The following is an 18,183-nucleotide window of genomic DNA, read 5'->3' as shown; positions in this document are numbered from 1 at the left end:
TTTTATATTATTTTTGAAATATTTTGAATCATTATTAAGTTGACTTTGACTGTAGTACTTTCTTGTTATTTTTAAGTATGTAAGTTTTATTTAAGAATTATTTAAAAAATTCTAATCAAATTTAAGTGTTTTTACCTTCATACTACAATTTCTTTCACATAAATTGAGATATAATGGAGCTTACTGTTACTCCTGTGAAAGGAGACAGTTATTTCTGGAAATGTATCGATTTCATGATATGAATTAAGAACCTTTCAAATTCAAAATGGGAAAAAACATAAATATGTCATTAAACTATTAGAAATGTCTCATTTATATTATTCATTAAAAGTTTGGCTTGTTTATGCTGTTGTTTTAATAGTTTGGCTTATTTGTGCTACTGTCATTATAAAAAAGGTTCATTCGTGACATTATTTTTTAACAATGACTTTGCAAAACCATTTTTGTCACGCAATCTCTTAATTAGAGGTCCACACTATTGATCCAAATAAATTAATATATTTAAAATCAAAATTAAAAATTGAACCTGTTAAAATAAAATCTGATGACATTGTTAAAGTAAATATTGGACTTATTAAAATTAAAATATCAGACCCATTAATTAAATTTAGTGATATGGACCTCTAATAAGAGGTCACATAGTAGAATGGTTTTGCGAAACCATCATTAAAAAATAATAGAACGCATTAACCTTTTCTTCTATAGCAATGACATAAATGTTTCAAATTTTTAGCGGATGATATTGATAAGTCATTTCGAATAATTTGATTGTATATTTGAGTCTTTTCCCATTCAAAAATATTAGTAACTACTCAATTCATTCCAATCACGTGGAAAATTTGAAATTTTTAAAGTCAACATTTTTAAAAATGAAATATCTTTATTTATTTTTTAAATTACTAATTATTATAATTTATAATATTTTTTACATAGTCTTTAAATATTTAAATTATATCTCAAAGGCTTAAAAGTTTTAATCTTTGATTCACCTCAAAATAAGTTTGTGAAATTAACTGTAGCACATAAATTGAATATAGAGTAGAATTCATAAAGCTTCCAAGTGGAAAATAAAGCGAACAATTTATTTGTCAGAATAACACGTGAAAGCAACATGACTTCCATGAAAATGAAACAAAGCAAATACAACAAAAATAGAATAAATGCGCAAACAGTTACACAACGAGATGCTTTGATAAAGAAATAGACATTGGACCTAACTCAACCTCGGGGAGGATTGCCCAAAATCATATGAGGAGATCAAGGACCCACCAATGTGGGACTCCAAATTATCCAAGACTATATAAGGAGACCAAATGACCCACACCAATGTGGGACTCCAACACCCCCACATGCCCAGGGCTGGACATCTGGAGCATGGACAATATAAGAAGGGGGTCCAACATCAGAAACAATGAACTGGGTTGGCCTGGCCCTGGTAACATGATAAAGAAATGGATCTTGGACCTAACTCAACCTCAAAAGCTAACTCATAAAGGGAGGATTTCCCAAAGCCATATAAGGAGATCAAGGACCCTTTAACCTACCGATGTGGGACTCTAACATGCTTCTCTCTTATTTAAAGATTTTGATTTCAAGTTTTAAATTTCAAAAAATTCTTGGTAAGAAGCACTTCTCCTGAATGGATACTATGGGATGTGAATCCAAATTTTTGGGTTCCAAAACGAGCACCAAACACTAGATTAAAATCAAAAAAACACTCCACAATAAGGTCAATGTCCTGATTCTCTCCTCTAGAAAGAAGTAAAATCAGTACCATAAATCATTCAATGTAATCTGAATCATTTGCATAATCAAGAACAGAATACAATTCAGAAATTCAAGATTGCTATACTAGAAGATCAAATCAGATAATTTAATTAGACAAAAACTTAATTGAGATTTAATCATGTCAATTAAAAGAAATGAATTCGACTGAACTTTCAACCTTCACTGTGTGTCCTTGGAATCAGTTTCAGGATGGAATATGGTGAGTATGAATTTCTGCTTCTTGCTTTTGATTTCTTTTGCAGATTGGACTGCTGCTTTGCTTGTATTATCCAGTCTCATTTCTTGGAAAGTTATGTATATCAGCCAACTCAAGTGGCACAGCCTTGCGTTTATCACACGAGATAAGAACTAGGTGGCTAAGTATTGGGAAGTTAAGGCTTGATGCCTCCCAAGATTTTAATTCTGACCTTTCAATCCACAACACCTAAAGCATGCTAAAACCTCCTATATCGGCTCCCAAGACTCACCTATGAATGTATTTTATTTCAACTTTAGGACTTTTAGGGATTCTAACTGTGCCAATCTATTCGCATCGCTCCAAGAAAACCTTATGTTTGCCAGAGTTAACTTCTTCACTGTGCGTACGAGTTTGAAAAATATTGTAGGAAGGTGAACCGTTTTGTTCATATAAAGAACATCGCTTAATAGTTTCAAATGTTCCAGGCACTACTGCTCTTCAAGATTGCTGATTCCACCCCTGGATTCAAGAAAAGCCATCATTTGCCCTTAAATGCTCAATTTTCTTAGATTACACGTCTTGGCAAGCACATCTTCCTTGTAACTTTCTGGTGAAACCATAGAAATAGTTTGTAGACAAGAAGTTCTTCCTGTTGTGGTTGTAGGTGATGGAAATTTTGTAGGTATATTAGTGTGCAGATGCCTCAGCTGTAACATGTTCCATATATCTGCTTTTACGTCAATTGTGGGCTCTGAGGTACTTGTATTAAGTATTAGAGTTTGTAAATTTCAAAATTTACCAAAGGTCGGAGGAACGGTCTTGAAGTCACCTGATATGGCGATATATCTCTAATGATATAACTGGTGAAAATCCCTGGAGAAAAGGAATTTAATGGGTTCAACGTCCAAAACCCTTATAAGTGGAAATACTTTATGGATGAGTTTAATGTCATTAGGAGATAATTCAATTTGTTTTTGTTCTGAGGAAAAACAATAAAATGACCTAACATGTTCTACAAAAGGTTTATCGAGAAGAAACTTATTCATGATAGAGTTTTTAATACACAATCGATGATAAGTATCCTTGTCTTGAATGGAAAGAACAGCTTGATCAAATGTTAGATGCATTTTCTAAAAAAGCCATTTGTTATTAGCCTCTGTTCTACAGAACTCATGCAGCATGTCATGAAGCTGGCATTTTTTATTTGACCATCAGACTTATTTCGCATCAATATCACTAAATTTTTGTTGACAAGATCATTCAAATAAAACTTAGCGATCTCTTCAAGAGTGTATGTCTGTTAAGGCTTTATTAACCCTTCCGCTATCCATAAATGAATTAATTTCCAAGAAAGGATATCAAAGCCTCAGGGAAAGACACCAGAATATAAAAAGCATATCTGCACTTCTTGAGGCAAACAATCATAACTCATCTCTACAAATTTCGAGCTGCTCTCTTGGTTTTTCTTAATAAGATGTTGTGCCATATCTTTCTGAACTCTTTGCCAATCATTTTTATAGGGATAACCTCTTAATGCTCCTGCAATTACCAATATTACAAGTGGTACTCCATCACAGCTTCCTGTAATTTTTTCTCCAAGTCCTACCAATTCATCAGGACAACTTTCCTTGCCAAAAACTCTTTTTACTAACAATTTAAAAATTTCATTTGGAGTTAAAAATTTTAGATCATGAGGATCTGGATTGGCATAAGTAGCTAGATTTCTTTCTCGTGTGGTCATCATGATTCGATGCACCTTTTGGTTTTATGGGAAAACTTTCTTAACATGATCAATGATTGTTGCTTCCCACACATCATCCAAAACAATGAGACACCTGCCACCTTTACTTATATAGCCATTTATAACCTTAGCTAATGCGTCCACATCTTCATTGAGATAATCTTCTATGCGCTTTGTGAAGAATTTGATAATCCTAAGAATAATATCCTTTCTTTTGTATTCCTGACCAATGTAAATCCAAAGGATGCTGAAAAATTCATATGTAAGATTAGGATCATTGTAGATTTTCCTTGCCAATGTAGTTTTTCCAAGTCCGGGCATACCCACTATTGGGACAGTGTCCAGTGATTCTGACGGTCCTTCAACAAGTTGCTTGATCAGTGTAATAGCTTCCTCATAAAACCCGACAAATTAATCATCCTCCAAAGAAGGTTCCTTTTAACATAATAATCAAATGAATCACATTAGAAAATAGATGAATAATAACCAAAACTCTAAGACATTTTCTCATATCTTAGTTCTATTTTGCTGCTAATACTTTTTTTAATTTGAGCTCTAAGTACAAATGGCAATTTAGGTATTAAATAAAATTGTAACACCCCAAGACTACCCCTAGACGTCACACAGTGCTTAGGACCATAAGTGATCCCAAGCTTACTCTTATACTGGTATAACTCGTAAGCAACTAAATAAGATACATTAATCTAAAAGAAATAAGCGAAAAAGATGTTTTTGCTGAATATGTTCAAAACCAAAACTATCAAAAAGGATTACAACTCCGGTCATACAAAACAAAAACTGAAATTTAATACATCAACTATACTGACTATCTGTGAAGCCTCTACTAATACTAACTATAGGTAGCCGGGACATGACCCCCAACTATCCTTAATCAATAAGACTGGATAAATGAAATTTTACTAGAAATAGAGTTGACTCGAGTCCTTGAATCAAAAGAACTCATCACCTACTAACTGAAAACTGCAAACTGTCTGATTATGATATGCTTGCTACAACTTGTACTTACATTATGAGACAATGTAGCACATAGACATATATGTGGATCAGTACTTCTGGAATAACCTGAGTATGTGGTTGTGAATGCATAATAATAACAATAACTGAATGTACACATAGACTTTAAAATAATGCATGCTAAGTGTAGATGACTCACCTTGAGCTTGAATAAAAAAAAGCTGTAAAATCATAAACATGAGTAATGAAGCATAAGGATAACCTTTGTGAGCCATAACACTTATTTCTAAAAGTTTTACTTTTTACTTTTTCTTTTGGGAGGTTCTTCTAACCGACATAAACTATGTAAGCTATCATGGAGTTCTAAAAAACATAACACTTATTTTTTAAGTAGATAAATAAAATAAAAAATAAAAAAAAATAGAAAAATGAAATGTAATCGCAAAGATGAGCTGTTCAAAATGAAAACAAAAGGGTAGGGTTGACAGAGTAGGGAGTTTTTCACATGTATTTTATATTTTCTTATTTGTAATTTTGTTCCCTACTATTATAAGATGTATTTCTACTATATTAGAAGTTTGGTACAAAAATAGTTTCAACATGTCTGCTATTAGTCAAAAAAAGTTAAATTTGGACATTATAGTCATTTTACATTCTGGTAAAATTATAAAAATATATGAGTCCTTTAGCTTTACGCCTCTCAATTCTCATGTTTTCCTCCAGGTATTTTAGTGTCATTAAGTTATATTATGATTGAGTTGGTGACTGTTAGAGTATGAGCCCTACTACTTTTAATATTAAACTCTACTGATTACCTATCTGTGGAACAAGTAAGTAAACGTGGTTCACAAAAGTAAAAACTGAACACGGTGTTTTTACATGGAAAACACCCAGCTCAAGAAAGGTATAAAAAAACACGACCTGTACCTCTACAGGATTTAACCCCAACTTCACTATAACTCTTGAGCCTCAACAATCCATAAAAATACAAGACTTCTTATAAATTAGGAATTAAAACTTCTAACTCCTATAACTAAAAAAACACAAATCTTCCCAAGATAAGTGTTCCCAAGTCTTCGAGTTCCCTAACTTAAAGACACAAATCCTAACTTAGTTTATAGATCACTGTGACTAGAACAATGACTCAATACAACTCAAAGAACCTTTCTACTACAAACAGTCTAAGACTTGCTAAGTAAGGAACCAGGTTCTTCTTCAAGTAAGTGAACTGCTTTGCTGATTGTTCATTATCTTATCAGTGCATGAGTGACTGCTTTGAACGACATCACTGCTATTTAAGAAAACACTTCCTGGAGTCCTTTAGTTGATGTATACTTTTATCTTCACTAGGAGTCTTAGGTAGTTTCTCTCCTCCTTTGCTACCGTCTTTTTTTCTCCTTTGACTAGGACTCTTCTTTTTATCTCTGCAAGACTTCTTGTTCAACTCAAATTATGAAAAATTTGTTGTTTCACTCCACTTCTGATGTGATAGACTTCTTGTCCAACTCAACTTCTGATGTGATAAGTGTTATCCACTTCTATTTGTATGTAGAGTCATCTTATCAATAACTTGTCTGCAGCTTAGCTTAGTTCACTTGGATGGACCAGCTTTCACGACATGTTTCATTCACATATCTATCATCAAAACTCCATATGCCCTAAAAACTTCCCCCTTTTTGATGATGACAAATATAGCAACACAACACCACAAAAACTTGACATACTCACTAAGGAAGTTAAGTAAAAGAATTAGAATGAAATGCAGGTTAGTCAATTGGGTTATAAGCACTGTATAATCTGTTCTTCCCCCTTTTGACATCATCGAAAAGCTGGACCAATAAGTGAAAAAAGTTAAATAATTCATGGCCACTGGGGCTATCACTAAAACAATGTAGACTTTAGAGCAAAGAAAAAACAAGCAATGCATTAATAATACAGAAGTGAACCACATAAAGCAAAAAAAAACCATTTCATTGATATCTCAGAATACAATGATCACAGCCCATTAAAAGCAACAAAAGAGAAATAGCTTGGACCAAAAGCAAGAAGGAAAAATGCCTAAGACACTAAGAGGCGCTTAAGTAGATGAGGAAGAAGGAATAAGGGAGGTCAGCTTCCTAATGATATCAGCATTGTTAGCTCTTTTCTTTTCCAAGATGGCTGTGAGGGAGGCAAGTTGAGCTTGAAGGGCTTGTTTTTCCTCCTCATGAGCAGCCTGGGTAGCTTCCAATGTAATTTATGCCACTTTCACCTCACTCTGCTTGGCAGCAAGAGCATTCCATATCCTTTTCATAGGGTTATCAGGACTCCTAATAGCAGCAAGTAATATAGCATGGTTCACAAAGCCAATAACATCCTTTGTGGTCTGCAGTAACCATACTTTGACAGGAGCATGAAAGTCCTCAAAAACATGGGCAAGCTAGAATTCATAGGGCAAATCAAGGCCATTTACATCTTAGATTAAGACCCTTTACATGTGCTTGATGATGAGTATAGAAAGATCAATTGGAGTTTGAGGGTCTAGCAATTCCATCAGGGTAAGATCAAGAAAATTGGCTACTATTCTCCTTTTTTGTCTAGGAAGGATCATCTTGTGAACTACATCAAAATAGAACTGGTGGAGAGGAGATATCTCATTCTTAAGGATCCTTCAATAAGTTAAAAGAAGAGGATTTCTAGAGAATTTTTTAGAAATATCAAGAGCTGAAGGGAGGTTATCAAGAGGAGGCCAAGCACCTTTCACATAATGACCCCAACCCCTAGTAGGAACATGTAAAATTTGACTCAGATCAATAGGGCAAAGATTAATGGTTTTACCATGAATAGTGATGGAGAACAACTCTCTGATAGCAACTCCATGTGTATAAAGTTCATACACTTCATCTTTCCCAAACTTCCTTTGATGGTTACCTTGAAGAAACAGGTGTAACCACCCTTGAGATCTCAGTTTGGTGAGCAACACATCTATATCAGGCCAAAATCAATGACAACTCTACCCCTAGCCAACGTATATTCTTAAAAGTGGAAAACATGAGCTGACTGAGAAACCTTGGCAGCAGGAGTATCAAAAGCAATATCATAGTCAAGATCTGGATTAGGGTGAGTAGAGGGAGTAGAAGGAGTATTAGGAAGAAAATGAAAATCTGAGTCAGATGAATCAAAAGGAACAGGTTTGGATACTTGTTTCTTCAGACAGAAAGAGGATTTTGAAGAACCTCTGGTGGAAGAGAAGGGTTTAACAGTGGAGGATTTCTCAGTAGAGGCTCTCTCAGTAGATTTTGAGGATGAGAAAGCTTTGAAAGTAGGTTGGAATGTAGAGGTAGGGATTGAAAAAGGATTTTAAGGTTTTGGCAATGATGTGCTTTAATTTTTTTTTGGAACGAAGGAGAATATCAGGAGAGGGAGCTTTGGGAGGTGGAGAAGCAGAAGGAGCAACCTATTTCTTTTTATTCACATAAAGTGCTTCTTCCAAAGAAGTATTTTGCCATTGTTTATTTCCTCGAGTAAGTGGAATTCAAGGAGAAGTGACTACAAAGGAAGGCTTAACTAAAGAAGCTTCATCTACATCAATGACAATAGAAGAGGGTTTTCATTTTAGAGAAGATCTTGACCTTCGAGGGATGATATTTACAATGAGTTCATTATCAGGGTCAACAATATGAAGTGGGGTTGGTGGAGGAAGTGAATGGTTGGGTTGGGATGAGGCAGTAGAAGAAAATTAGGTAAAAGGGTTTGTGGTAGAGTCAGGTGAGGAGGATAAAAAAATGATAAGGAATCCATGGCTAGGGAAACAGAAAGTTATTGATTTGTCCTAGAGAAGGTTCAGAAGGAATAAGAAAGAAGAAAAAAGATGCATATTTAAAAGGGATTTAGGGAAGATGAACTATATGAGGAATGGATTTGATAGAAACGTAATGATTAAAGATAAACTATGTGAGGAATGGATTTGATAGAAACATAATGATGAAGGGGTCTACACTGATGGGAAAGGGCTGGCAGATTTTTAAAGGAGATGGCTTTTGGATTTTTGGCGGTTTAAGTGTGACGGAAGGGACCAAGTAAACAAATTGATTCTCTCTTATGCTATCATGAACAAGTGAAAATCATACCTAAATTGTGGAAAAACAATGGACAAAATTTGCCTTAATGGTTCAGCCTATCTACAAAATCAACACATAGCTGAGTTAATTTACTCTAAAATTTTGGAATTAGGATACACAACTAAATGTGTAAGACTAAATTAATCAATAATTAATTAAGTATAATCTTTTCTAATCAGTCATTGAGGGAGATTTATACAATTTTAATCATCCCCAAGGCTAGCATATTCCTTTTAAAAGTGTTATCTACTCAAGGCCTTAGTGAATATGTCAGCAATTTATTCCTCAGTTGAACAAAACATATTTGATATATGACATTTTTCAACATTATTTCTAAAAAAGTGATGTCTAATATCAATGCTTGGTTCTTTTATGCTGAACAGGATTTTTAGCCATGTTAATAGCACTTGTATTATCTCAAAAGATGGGAACACAACTAACATCTATACTAAAATCCATAAGTTGTTGCTTAATCCATAGCAATTGAGCACAATAAGAACCTACAGCAACATATTCAGCTTCAGCAGTAGATAAGGCTACTAAATTTTGCTTCTTAGTAGACCAGGTAATCAAACATGATCCAAGGAAGTGAGCCATACCTTTAGTGCTTTTCCTATATACCAAATATCCCACATAATCAGCATCAGAGTAATCTACCTGATTAAAGTTACTACCTTTGGATACCATAAGCCAAAATCACCGGTTTCCTTCAAGTATCTGAAGATCTTTTTCACTAATTTTAGATATGATTCTTTAGGTTTTCTTGAAACCTAGCACATAGCCCTAGATTAAATACAATGTCAGGCCTGCTTGCTGTGAGGTATAATAATAATCCTATCATACCTCTATACATCTTTTCCTCTATATCAGGACCTATTTCATCTAAATCAAGCTATGTGACAGTGGCAATGAGAGTACTGGTCTCTTTTTAATCTTTCATGAAGAATCTCTTGAGAAGTTCTTTGACATACTTCTATTGATGGATCATTGTCCTAGATGCTATTTTTTTTATTTGCAACCCCAAGAAGTAATTCAGCTCTTCCATCATGTTCATCTCAAACTCACAGCTCAAGAGTTTGCAAACTCATGAGTCATATTTATGTTAGTTGAACCAAAAATAATGTCATCCACATATACCTGCCCAACCAATAAATCCTTTCCATTAGTTTTTAAGAAAAGGGTATTATAAATTTTAGCTCTGGTATGCCCATGCTCCAGTAGAAACTTTGATAATCTCTCATACCAAGTCCGTGGTGCTTGTTTCAACCCATATAAGGCTTTATCCAGCTTGTACGCATGATCAGGAAATTCCTTGCTCCCAAATCTTAGAGGTTGCTTAACATACACCTCCTTCTTGAGGATTCCATTCAGGAATACACTCTTCACATCCATCTGATAGAGAATAAACTCCATATAAGCTACAAAGGCAACAAGTAATCTTATAGCTTTAAGTATTGCCACAGGAGCAAAAGTCTCATCAAAGTCAATTCCTTCTTCTTGGTTATATCCTTGAACCACCAATCTTGCCTTATTTCTTGTAACTGTTCCATGCTTTTCCACTTTATTCTTGTAAACCCACTTAGTCCCAATTATTGATTTATCTTTTGGGAGAGGAACTAAGTGCCATATTTTGCTTCTCTCAAATTGATTCAACTCTTCCTGTATGGCTATGATCCAATTAGCATCAAGAAATACTTCAGTTACCTTTTTTTGCTCAATCTCTGACAGGAATACCTTGAAGGCACACATACTCCTCAATCCAGACCTTATGGTGAACCCAGATGTGAGATCAGTAAGAATATTCTTAATATGGTATGATCCTTGATCTTGTATAATTTTGGTATCAAGCCTAGAGAGCTACTAGGAACACTGCTAATGTTCTGAGCTGGGGTAGTTAGTAGATCAGTTCCCCCTGTCATTGTGCCTTTACCTTTAGTTCCCCCTGTTAAAGTGCCTCCATGTTTGGTAGCTCCAGTAGATGAATCAGGTTGTGTAACCTATTCCTCAGAGTCACTTTCTTTCTGCAGGTTAGTCTTAATGCAGAATTCATAAAAGATCATATGCATGCTTTCTTCCACACAATTAGTTTTTTTGTTTAAAACCCTATAAGCCTTACTATGAAGTGAATAACCTAAGAAGATTCCCTCATCACTTTAAGCATCAAATTTTCACAAATTATCCTTTCCATTATTGTGTATGAAATATTTACAACCAAAGGTTCTAAAGTGAGAAATGTTAGGCTTTCTTCCTTTTAGTAATTCATTGGGAGTCTTCTCTAACATAGGTCTAATCATGCATCTATTTATGATATATGCTGCAATACTTATTGCCTCAGCCCACAAGTTTTTTTCAACATTTACTACAAGTATCATTATTTTAGCCATATCTTTTAAGGTTTTATTTTTCCTCCCCACCACTCCATTTTTTTGTGCTATTCTAGGAGCTGAGAAGTTATGATATATACCATTTGATGAACAAAATTCCAAGAACTTTACATTTTTAAATTCTATAGCATGGTCAGACCTCATGGAAACTAATAAAGTTTCCAGTTTTTTTTCAATTTTCTTAATGAAAATTTCAAAGACATCAAAGGCACTTCTTTAGAGGCTAGAAACAAAGTCCATGTGAACCTAGAATAATCATCAACAATCACAAAAACATACCTTTTTCCACCTCTGCTTTGGAGTCTCATGGGTTCACACAAGTCCATATGAACCAGGTCAAGGTACTTGGTGGTGCTAACAAGGTTCTTTGACTTAAAAAAAGATCTTACCTGCTTCCCCCTTACACATGCACTACATAACTTTTCTTCCTTGAACTTGGTTTTGGGTAATCCCAATACCATGTTTTTAGAGGAAAGTATGTTTAGTTGTTTTAGACTTGCATGACCAAGTCTCCTATGCCAATGAAGGGGATCATTTTCTATGGCACTTAGACAAGTCAACTCAGGTCCTGGTAGTGCCATGATTTCAACTTTGTATACATTTCTATATCTTCTTGCAGTGAGCACAATCTCTTTGGTGTCCATCCTTTTGGATTTGACTCCTACAGCTGTAAAAACAATTTTATTACCTTTGTTACAAAATTGGGAGATGCTCAGCAGGTTATGCTTTAATCCTTCTACAAGCTAGACATCCTCTAATTCTTTTGACTCAGATGAGCCAATTTTTCCAACTCTAGTAATGATTCTATTTTTTCCATCACCAAAATAAACTTCTCCTCCATCTATTTTAGAGAGTGAAAGAAACTTTTTCTTATCACCAGTCATATGCCTTGAGCAAGCACTGTCTAAGTACCAGTGCTTTTTGTTTCCTTTCATCTTCTCCTACAAAAGAAATCAATGGTTAGACTTAGGAACCCAGACAAGCTTGGGTCATATTTTATGAGTGAAAATATGAATCAAGTTTTTTCTAGTCCATGTAGGAAACATGTAGTGCAACCTGTTTCTCTGACCAGAACTAGTCTTTTTCTTTTTGGTCTGAGAAAATTTGTTAGCCAGATTTTGACTATTTGATCTGCTTCTAGCAGCCACAAGACATTCAGTAGTGGGATGTCCAAGGTTTCCATAGATGTAGCATAAATCTTTTGGATCATCAACACCTTTGTGGAATCCCAAACCTGCCTTTTCATTATAATTTCTTTTACTCAAATTGTGAACAATTCTTGGGGAGTTTGTCCACCTATTTTCCCTTTTAATATCAAGTTTTTGTTTAGAAACCTTTTGACTCACCTTATTTATTTTTTTAGTTAAATCATTGTATTCTTGTTTATATTTAACTAGCTCAAGTTTAGAATTTTCTTGTTTTTTACTCATGACTTTTTCCCATTTTCAGTGAGAGTTAATTTGAGAATTTCAGACTTAAGATCATTATTTGAAATCTCAAGTTCTGCAACCTACTTTTTGAGAGTGCAATTTTCCTTGTCAACTGTACCTATGCAAGCCTTTAAATCAATGAGATCAAATTTAAGGCTTGCAAGACTGTTGAACAATTCATCCCTCTCAAAGGTTAACTCTTGAAAATCATCGATCAATGCACTCATCAAGAAAATAAGTTTTGATTTTGAAAACAATTGTAGTTTTTCTTTGAGTTCAAGTATACTTACCTCAGAACCATCATCTTCTTCCTCTAAGTTTGAATCTCCAAGAGTCATGAATGCAGTTTCATCAACTTCATCTTCATCTGAATCAATCCGTAAGCTGCTATCATTGCATGTTCCTCCTTCTTTTTTGCCTTCAGTTTCTTTTCAACCCTTTTTTTCTTCTATTCTATTTCCCAGACTAGATAGTCTTTGATCTGATGATCAGTTTCGCCACACTTATAGTAGCCATTTTGTAATACCCCATAAAATTTTAAGTCTAACTCATCTCCTTAAGGCTTGATAAGAAAATCCAACACTTGGAAGAATTTTTGCTAAGTGTTCAACACTTAGTCATATTTCAAGCCTCCGAACTTCGGGGATTTATTTAACGACCTTTCCGACCTCCGTTTTTGGATTTTCAAGTTGCGTTGCAATGACGAAAGTCACTATTATGTTGTGGGCACATTCGAGGTGCATTTTGGGCACAAATCAGTGGCTTAACTCACTGGTTTGAAATGTGGCCGCATTCCTGGCGAATTTTAGACCAAAATTTCAGGGTCAACTTCAAAGGATCATAACTACCTGTATATAATGAACTGTGAGGGATGCTATATATCAATGGAAATATCTTTGATTCTTCTTTCCAATGAAATTATTTTCATCCAAATCCAATATCGGAGTAAAAATTTATGATCAATTTACTTCAGCATATCAAAACTATCAATAGAGGGACAGCTGCATCTTTCTCCCTTTCCTTAAGGGTATTTTAGTCTTTTGACCCACCCTATATATATACACAAATATGGGATTAAGGCTCATTTAAACCAAAATATATCCCTTTCCATTATTTTCTCTCAATAACAAGAGAAAGGGTTTAAATTTGAAGACCCAAGTTTAAAGGATGTCATCGTTAATCATCAAGAATCTTCCATCTAAGGTATACATAGTGTTCATTCATGGATTCCTTTCATTCATGGAGCTCAAGAATCAAGTTTTAAATCATGTATTGTGAATACTTTATTGTGGTATGATTATGTTTATGTTGATGGTTGTTGTATGGTTTCAAGTTGGGATCTTTATGTATTTTCATGAAGCTATGTTAGTATGTAAGTTGAAATCTATGAAATTAGTTGTTTATGTATCTATATTGTTGGATGTTGATAATCAAGTTATTGATATTGAATGATTCCAAATTTTGAATTTATGTGTTATTATGAATCTATGACACCATGTGAGTTGAAAATATGTAAAACTTGGTTGTTCATGATGTAAAATCTTATGGTTTCACCTATGCCTAAATTGTGCATGCAAGATGTTCGATGAAATGCGTAGAATAATAATAATCATGTTTTCATGACTTTAGAGTACCAAGTAACAAGTCCATTCTCTATGATTTATGATTCTACATGAATTCCATGTTATTGATATGTATTGTGATTGTGATATGTAGTGAACATGATGTTGGAGTTAAGAAAGTACTTCCATGTTGAATGTATCACCTCCCACATATGAAATATTAAGAACCATGTGTAGTATTGAATCCCCTACTTATGATATTGCAAATTGTGGACTCTATTCCTATGAACAAGTCAGTCATGTGTATCAGTTTCCTTCCATCAAGTCTAGGAAAAATATAGCTGTTTGCCTAGAGCCATGTCATGTTTTAATGATATCCATAGTCAAGCCATGTTTCATAGAACTCAGTTAGTCATGTGTCCTAAGAAAAATGCAGTAACTTAGTATTCTCAGAAATCTCATGAACTCAGTCAATCGTAAGTAGTATTCCATCAGTCAACAGAACTCAGTAACTCAGCTCAATATTCATGTTCAGTGTCTATTCAGATGGGAGTAGGATTCAGCACCGAGCGAACCCAAGGATGGGAATCCACACTGCCAAATTGAGGGTGAGATTCCTAAAAGCAATCTTTGCATTCCATAACTATGTAGCCAGCATAGGGTGAGACATCAACACTACTAACTTTAGAGTTAATGAGTCAGATACCCGCCGTCCTCTTATGGGGACACTGCCAGATTTGGGGGCCACTCACAGCTTGTCTTTACCCGTGGTACAGTATTGGCACCCTTCCAATAAGGGTACAGATTAGACCCCGATTTAGCTATTGAAGCACATTTCAGGCATGTCAGTTAGATGAATTCCCCCACAGTTACAATTTCAGTATCAGTCTCAGTAAAAGAACTTAGATAGTTCATCAGAATATCAGGACTGTCAGATACAGTCAACTCAATTACAGTACGAAACTCAGCTAGTTCCACCAGCATCAGACACTCAGTTACAGTCACTTATGTTGTTAGTTATTAGTATCATGTTATGACAATTTCAATATCGTAATCATGTATGTATTCTTACATTCATATTAGTCAGTTAGTATAGTTCATGCATATAAACCCTTTTCATATAGCCTACCTCACTCGTATACTTAGTACATTCAGTCGTACTGATGCATTTGTGTTATGGTGCTTTTTCTTATGTTACACCATAGGTTTAAAAGTACGAGCTTCGGAGTAGCATTAGTTGACCAGTTCCAACTTTCTGTGTCAGTGGTGAGTCCTCATCATGCAAGGACATATTTTGGCTTGTCATTTCAGTACTCATCTTTATTTTGTTATTGGAGTTAGTTGGGGACATGTCTCATTCAACTCCTTATTCAGATAGTAGAGGCTTTCTAGACTACTATGTTTTCAAATAGTTATTTCAGTATGTTTAAGGTATTTCATATCCCTCTAGATGTTACATTTTTATGAGATTTGAACCTTATGAACTTACAGCCTTTATTTCCGCATCTATGTTATATATTATGCAGTGTACAGGTACAGATATCAGTCATGGATTAGCTTGTGGTCCCTCGAGATTACGAGCACTGTGTAGTGTTCTGATTTAGAAAATCGGGGCGTTACATATTTGGATTGTCTTTGGAACATTTATTAGTACCTGTTCCCTTCTTCTTCTTAAAGAATTTGCTGAAATTTTTAGTTATAAAGGCAACTTGCTCCTTATCAAGTTCAAATTCCTCATCACTATCAGAGGTTTTCAATGCCAAGATTTTCTCAGGAGCTGCTTGTTCTTTGATTCCATCTACTTCCATTTCATAAGTCCTTAAGTTCCCTACTAGTTCATTCAGGTTCATACCTGTAAGATCCTTATTTGTCTTCTGACTGCAGTTACCTTAACATTTTATTTTGATTAGGTAACACCCTCAGTACTTTTTCAACTTGTTCCTCGTCAGAGATGACTTTTCCTGAGGAAGTCAGCTCATTTGTTGAGGTAGTAAGCCTTGTCATTATCTCTTGTAGGGTTTCATTTTCCTTTATTTTGAATGCCTTATACTCAGTAAAAATGAGAGAGATTCTAAATTTTCTTACTTGAGAGGTACCTTCATGAGAATTTACCAGTACATCCCAAATTTGCTTAGCAGTAGTGCAGGTTGATACCCTGTTGTATTCAACTGGTTCTAATCCACAAACCAAGATGTTCTTAGCCTTTGCATTTTTCTTCAAAGCCAACAAGTCATCAGGAGTAAATTCACTCCTTACTTTCTTGACTTGTTCACCATCAACCAACTTTATTGGAATAGTGGGACCATCAGTAATTCTATCTCATAATTCTTAGTCTTCACCTTGGATAAACATCTCTATCCTTGTTTTTCACCAGATAAAGTGAGAGCCATCAAAAAATGAAGGTCTAGTAGTTGACTGGCCTTCACTGTGACTAGTAGGAGGTGCGGAATTCATCATGTTGATCTTTTCTTAGGTGCTAGCATTATTTAAGACAACCCCACTCTGATACCACTGGTTAGAGTATGAGCCCTACTATTTTTAATATTAAACTCTACTAATTGCCTATTTGTGGAACAAGTAAACATGGTTCACAGAAGTAAAAACTGAACATAGTGTTTTAACGTAGAAAACACCCAGCTCAAAAAAGGTTTAAAAAAACACAACTTGTACCTCTACAGGATTTAACCCCAACTTCACTATAACTCTTGAGCCTCAACAATCAACAAAATTACAAGACTTCTTGTAAATTAGGAATTAAAACTTCTAACTCCCATAACTACAAAAACATAAATCTTCCCAAGATAAGTGTTCCCAACTCTTTGAGTTCCCTAAATTGAAGACACAACTCTTAACTCATTTTATAGATCACTGAGACTAGAACAATGACTCAATACAACTCAAAGAACCTTCCTACTACAAACAGTCTAAGACTTGATAAGTAAGGAACAAGGTTCTTCTTCGAGTAAGTGAACTGCTTTGCTGATTATTAATTATCTTATCAGTGCATGAGTGACTGCTTTGAACGACATCACTATTATTTAAGCCAAAACTTCCTGGAGTTCTTTAGTTAATGTATACTTTTATCTTTACAAAAACTCTTAGGTAGTTTCCCTCCTCCTTTGCTACCATCTCTTTTTCTTCTTCTTTGAATAGGACTCTTCTTTTTATCTTTGCAAGACTTCTTGTTCAACTCAACTTCTACAAGACTTGTTGTTTCACTGCACTTCTGATGTGATAGACTTCTTGTTCAACTCAACTTCTGATGTGATAAGTGTTATCCACTTCTATTTGTACGCAGAGTCATCTTATCAATAACTTGTCTATAGCTTAGCTTAGTTCACTTAAATGGACCAGCTTTCACGACATATTTCATTCATATATCTATCATCAAAACTCCACATGCCCTAACAATGACCTTAAGGTGCTTGATAACTGATATCTATAGTTGTGTGTATACAGTTAATTTAAAATTGCCATAATTATCGAATTAGAAATTTCAGACTTTTTTATCAAAAAAATTTGTTTTCTTTGTCATGTTCACTATATGTTTGATAATTTATTCAAGAAGGAATCATCGGATCGATTTCAAGTATTGGGTTTGGATTAGTTGAATAAAGTTTTACTTCGAAGTGATGATTAAGTTATAATTGATATCATTTTCTTTTTATCAGTGTTTTTGAATAAGGAGAGCATGGAGTAACGATAAAATTATCTCCATATGACCTACGGATCATGAAACTCTTTTCTTTTGAATATTATGCAATTGCATAATAACATTTTGGTCTTCTTATAAATTTATTTTTTTGCAAAGATTTATAATAACATTTTTGATTCATGTGAGTTTATCTTTTAACTATGTTGGTTTGTTGGTTATTTTCAGGTTTGTGACTAATTATGATGGCAACATCTTTCGTTATCTCTCAAACTTCAGTTACTACTTCTAAAATTGATATGATTGTAAATTGATGTAAAGCTCAGAATTTGAAGGAGCAGTTTTCCCTACAAAGAAGCATAATAATAATTTG

General features: G+C 34.4%; 1 protein-coding gene across 1 annotated transcript; it reads right to left on the bottom strand.

The window, feature by feature from the left end:
* Positions 1-1,890: 1,890 nt before the first annotated feature.
* Positions 1,891-10,531, bottom strand: LOC107871870 (putative late blight resistance protein homolog R1B-23). Its single transcript, XM_047412171.1, is given in 8 exon segments — positions 1,891-2,076; positions 2,078-2,238; positions 2,241-3,164; positions 3,167-4,142; positions 6,934-7,047; positions 7,731-7,868; positions 9,224-9,395; positions 10,026-10,531. Coding segments are annotated over 8 exon segments (3,120 nt in total). The 3' UTR covers positions 1,891-1,947.
* Positions 10,532-18,183: the final 7,652 nt, after the last annotated feature.

Source organism: Capsicum annuum, chromosome 5, assembly GCF_002878395.1.
Source record: "Capsicum annuum cultivar UCD-10X-F1 chromosome 5, UCD10Xv1.1, whole genome shotgun sequence".
Lineage (NCBI taxonomy): Eukaryota > Viridiplantae > Streptophyta > Magnoliopsida > Solanales > Solanaceae > Capsicum > Capsicum annuum.
The sequence above is the reverse complement of the archived record's forward strand: the minus strand, read 5'-3'. Positions and strand labels throughout refer to the sequence as shown.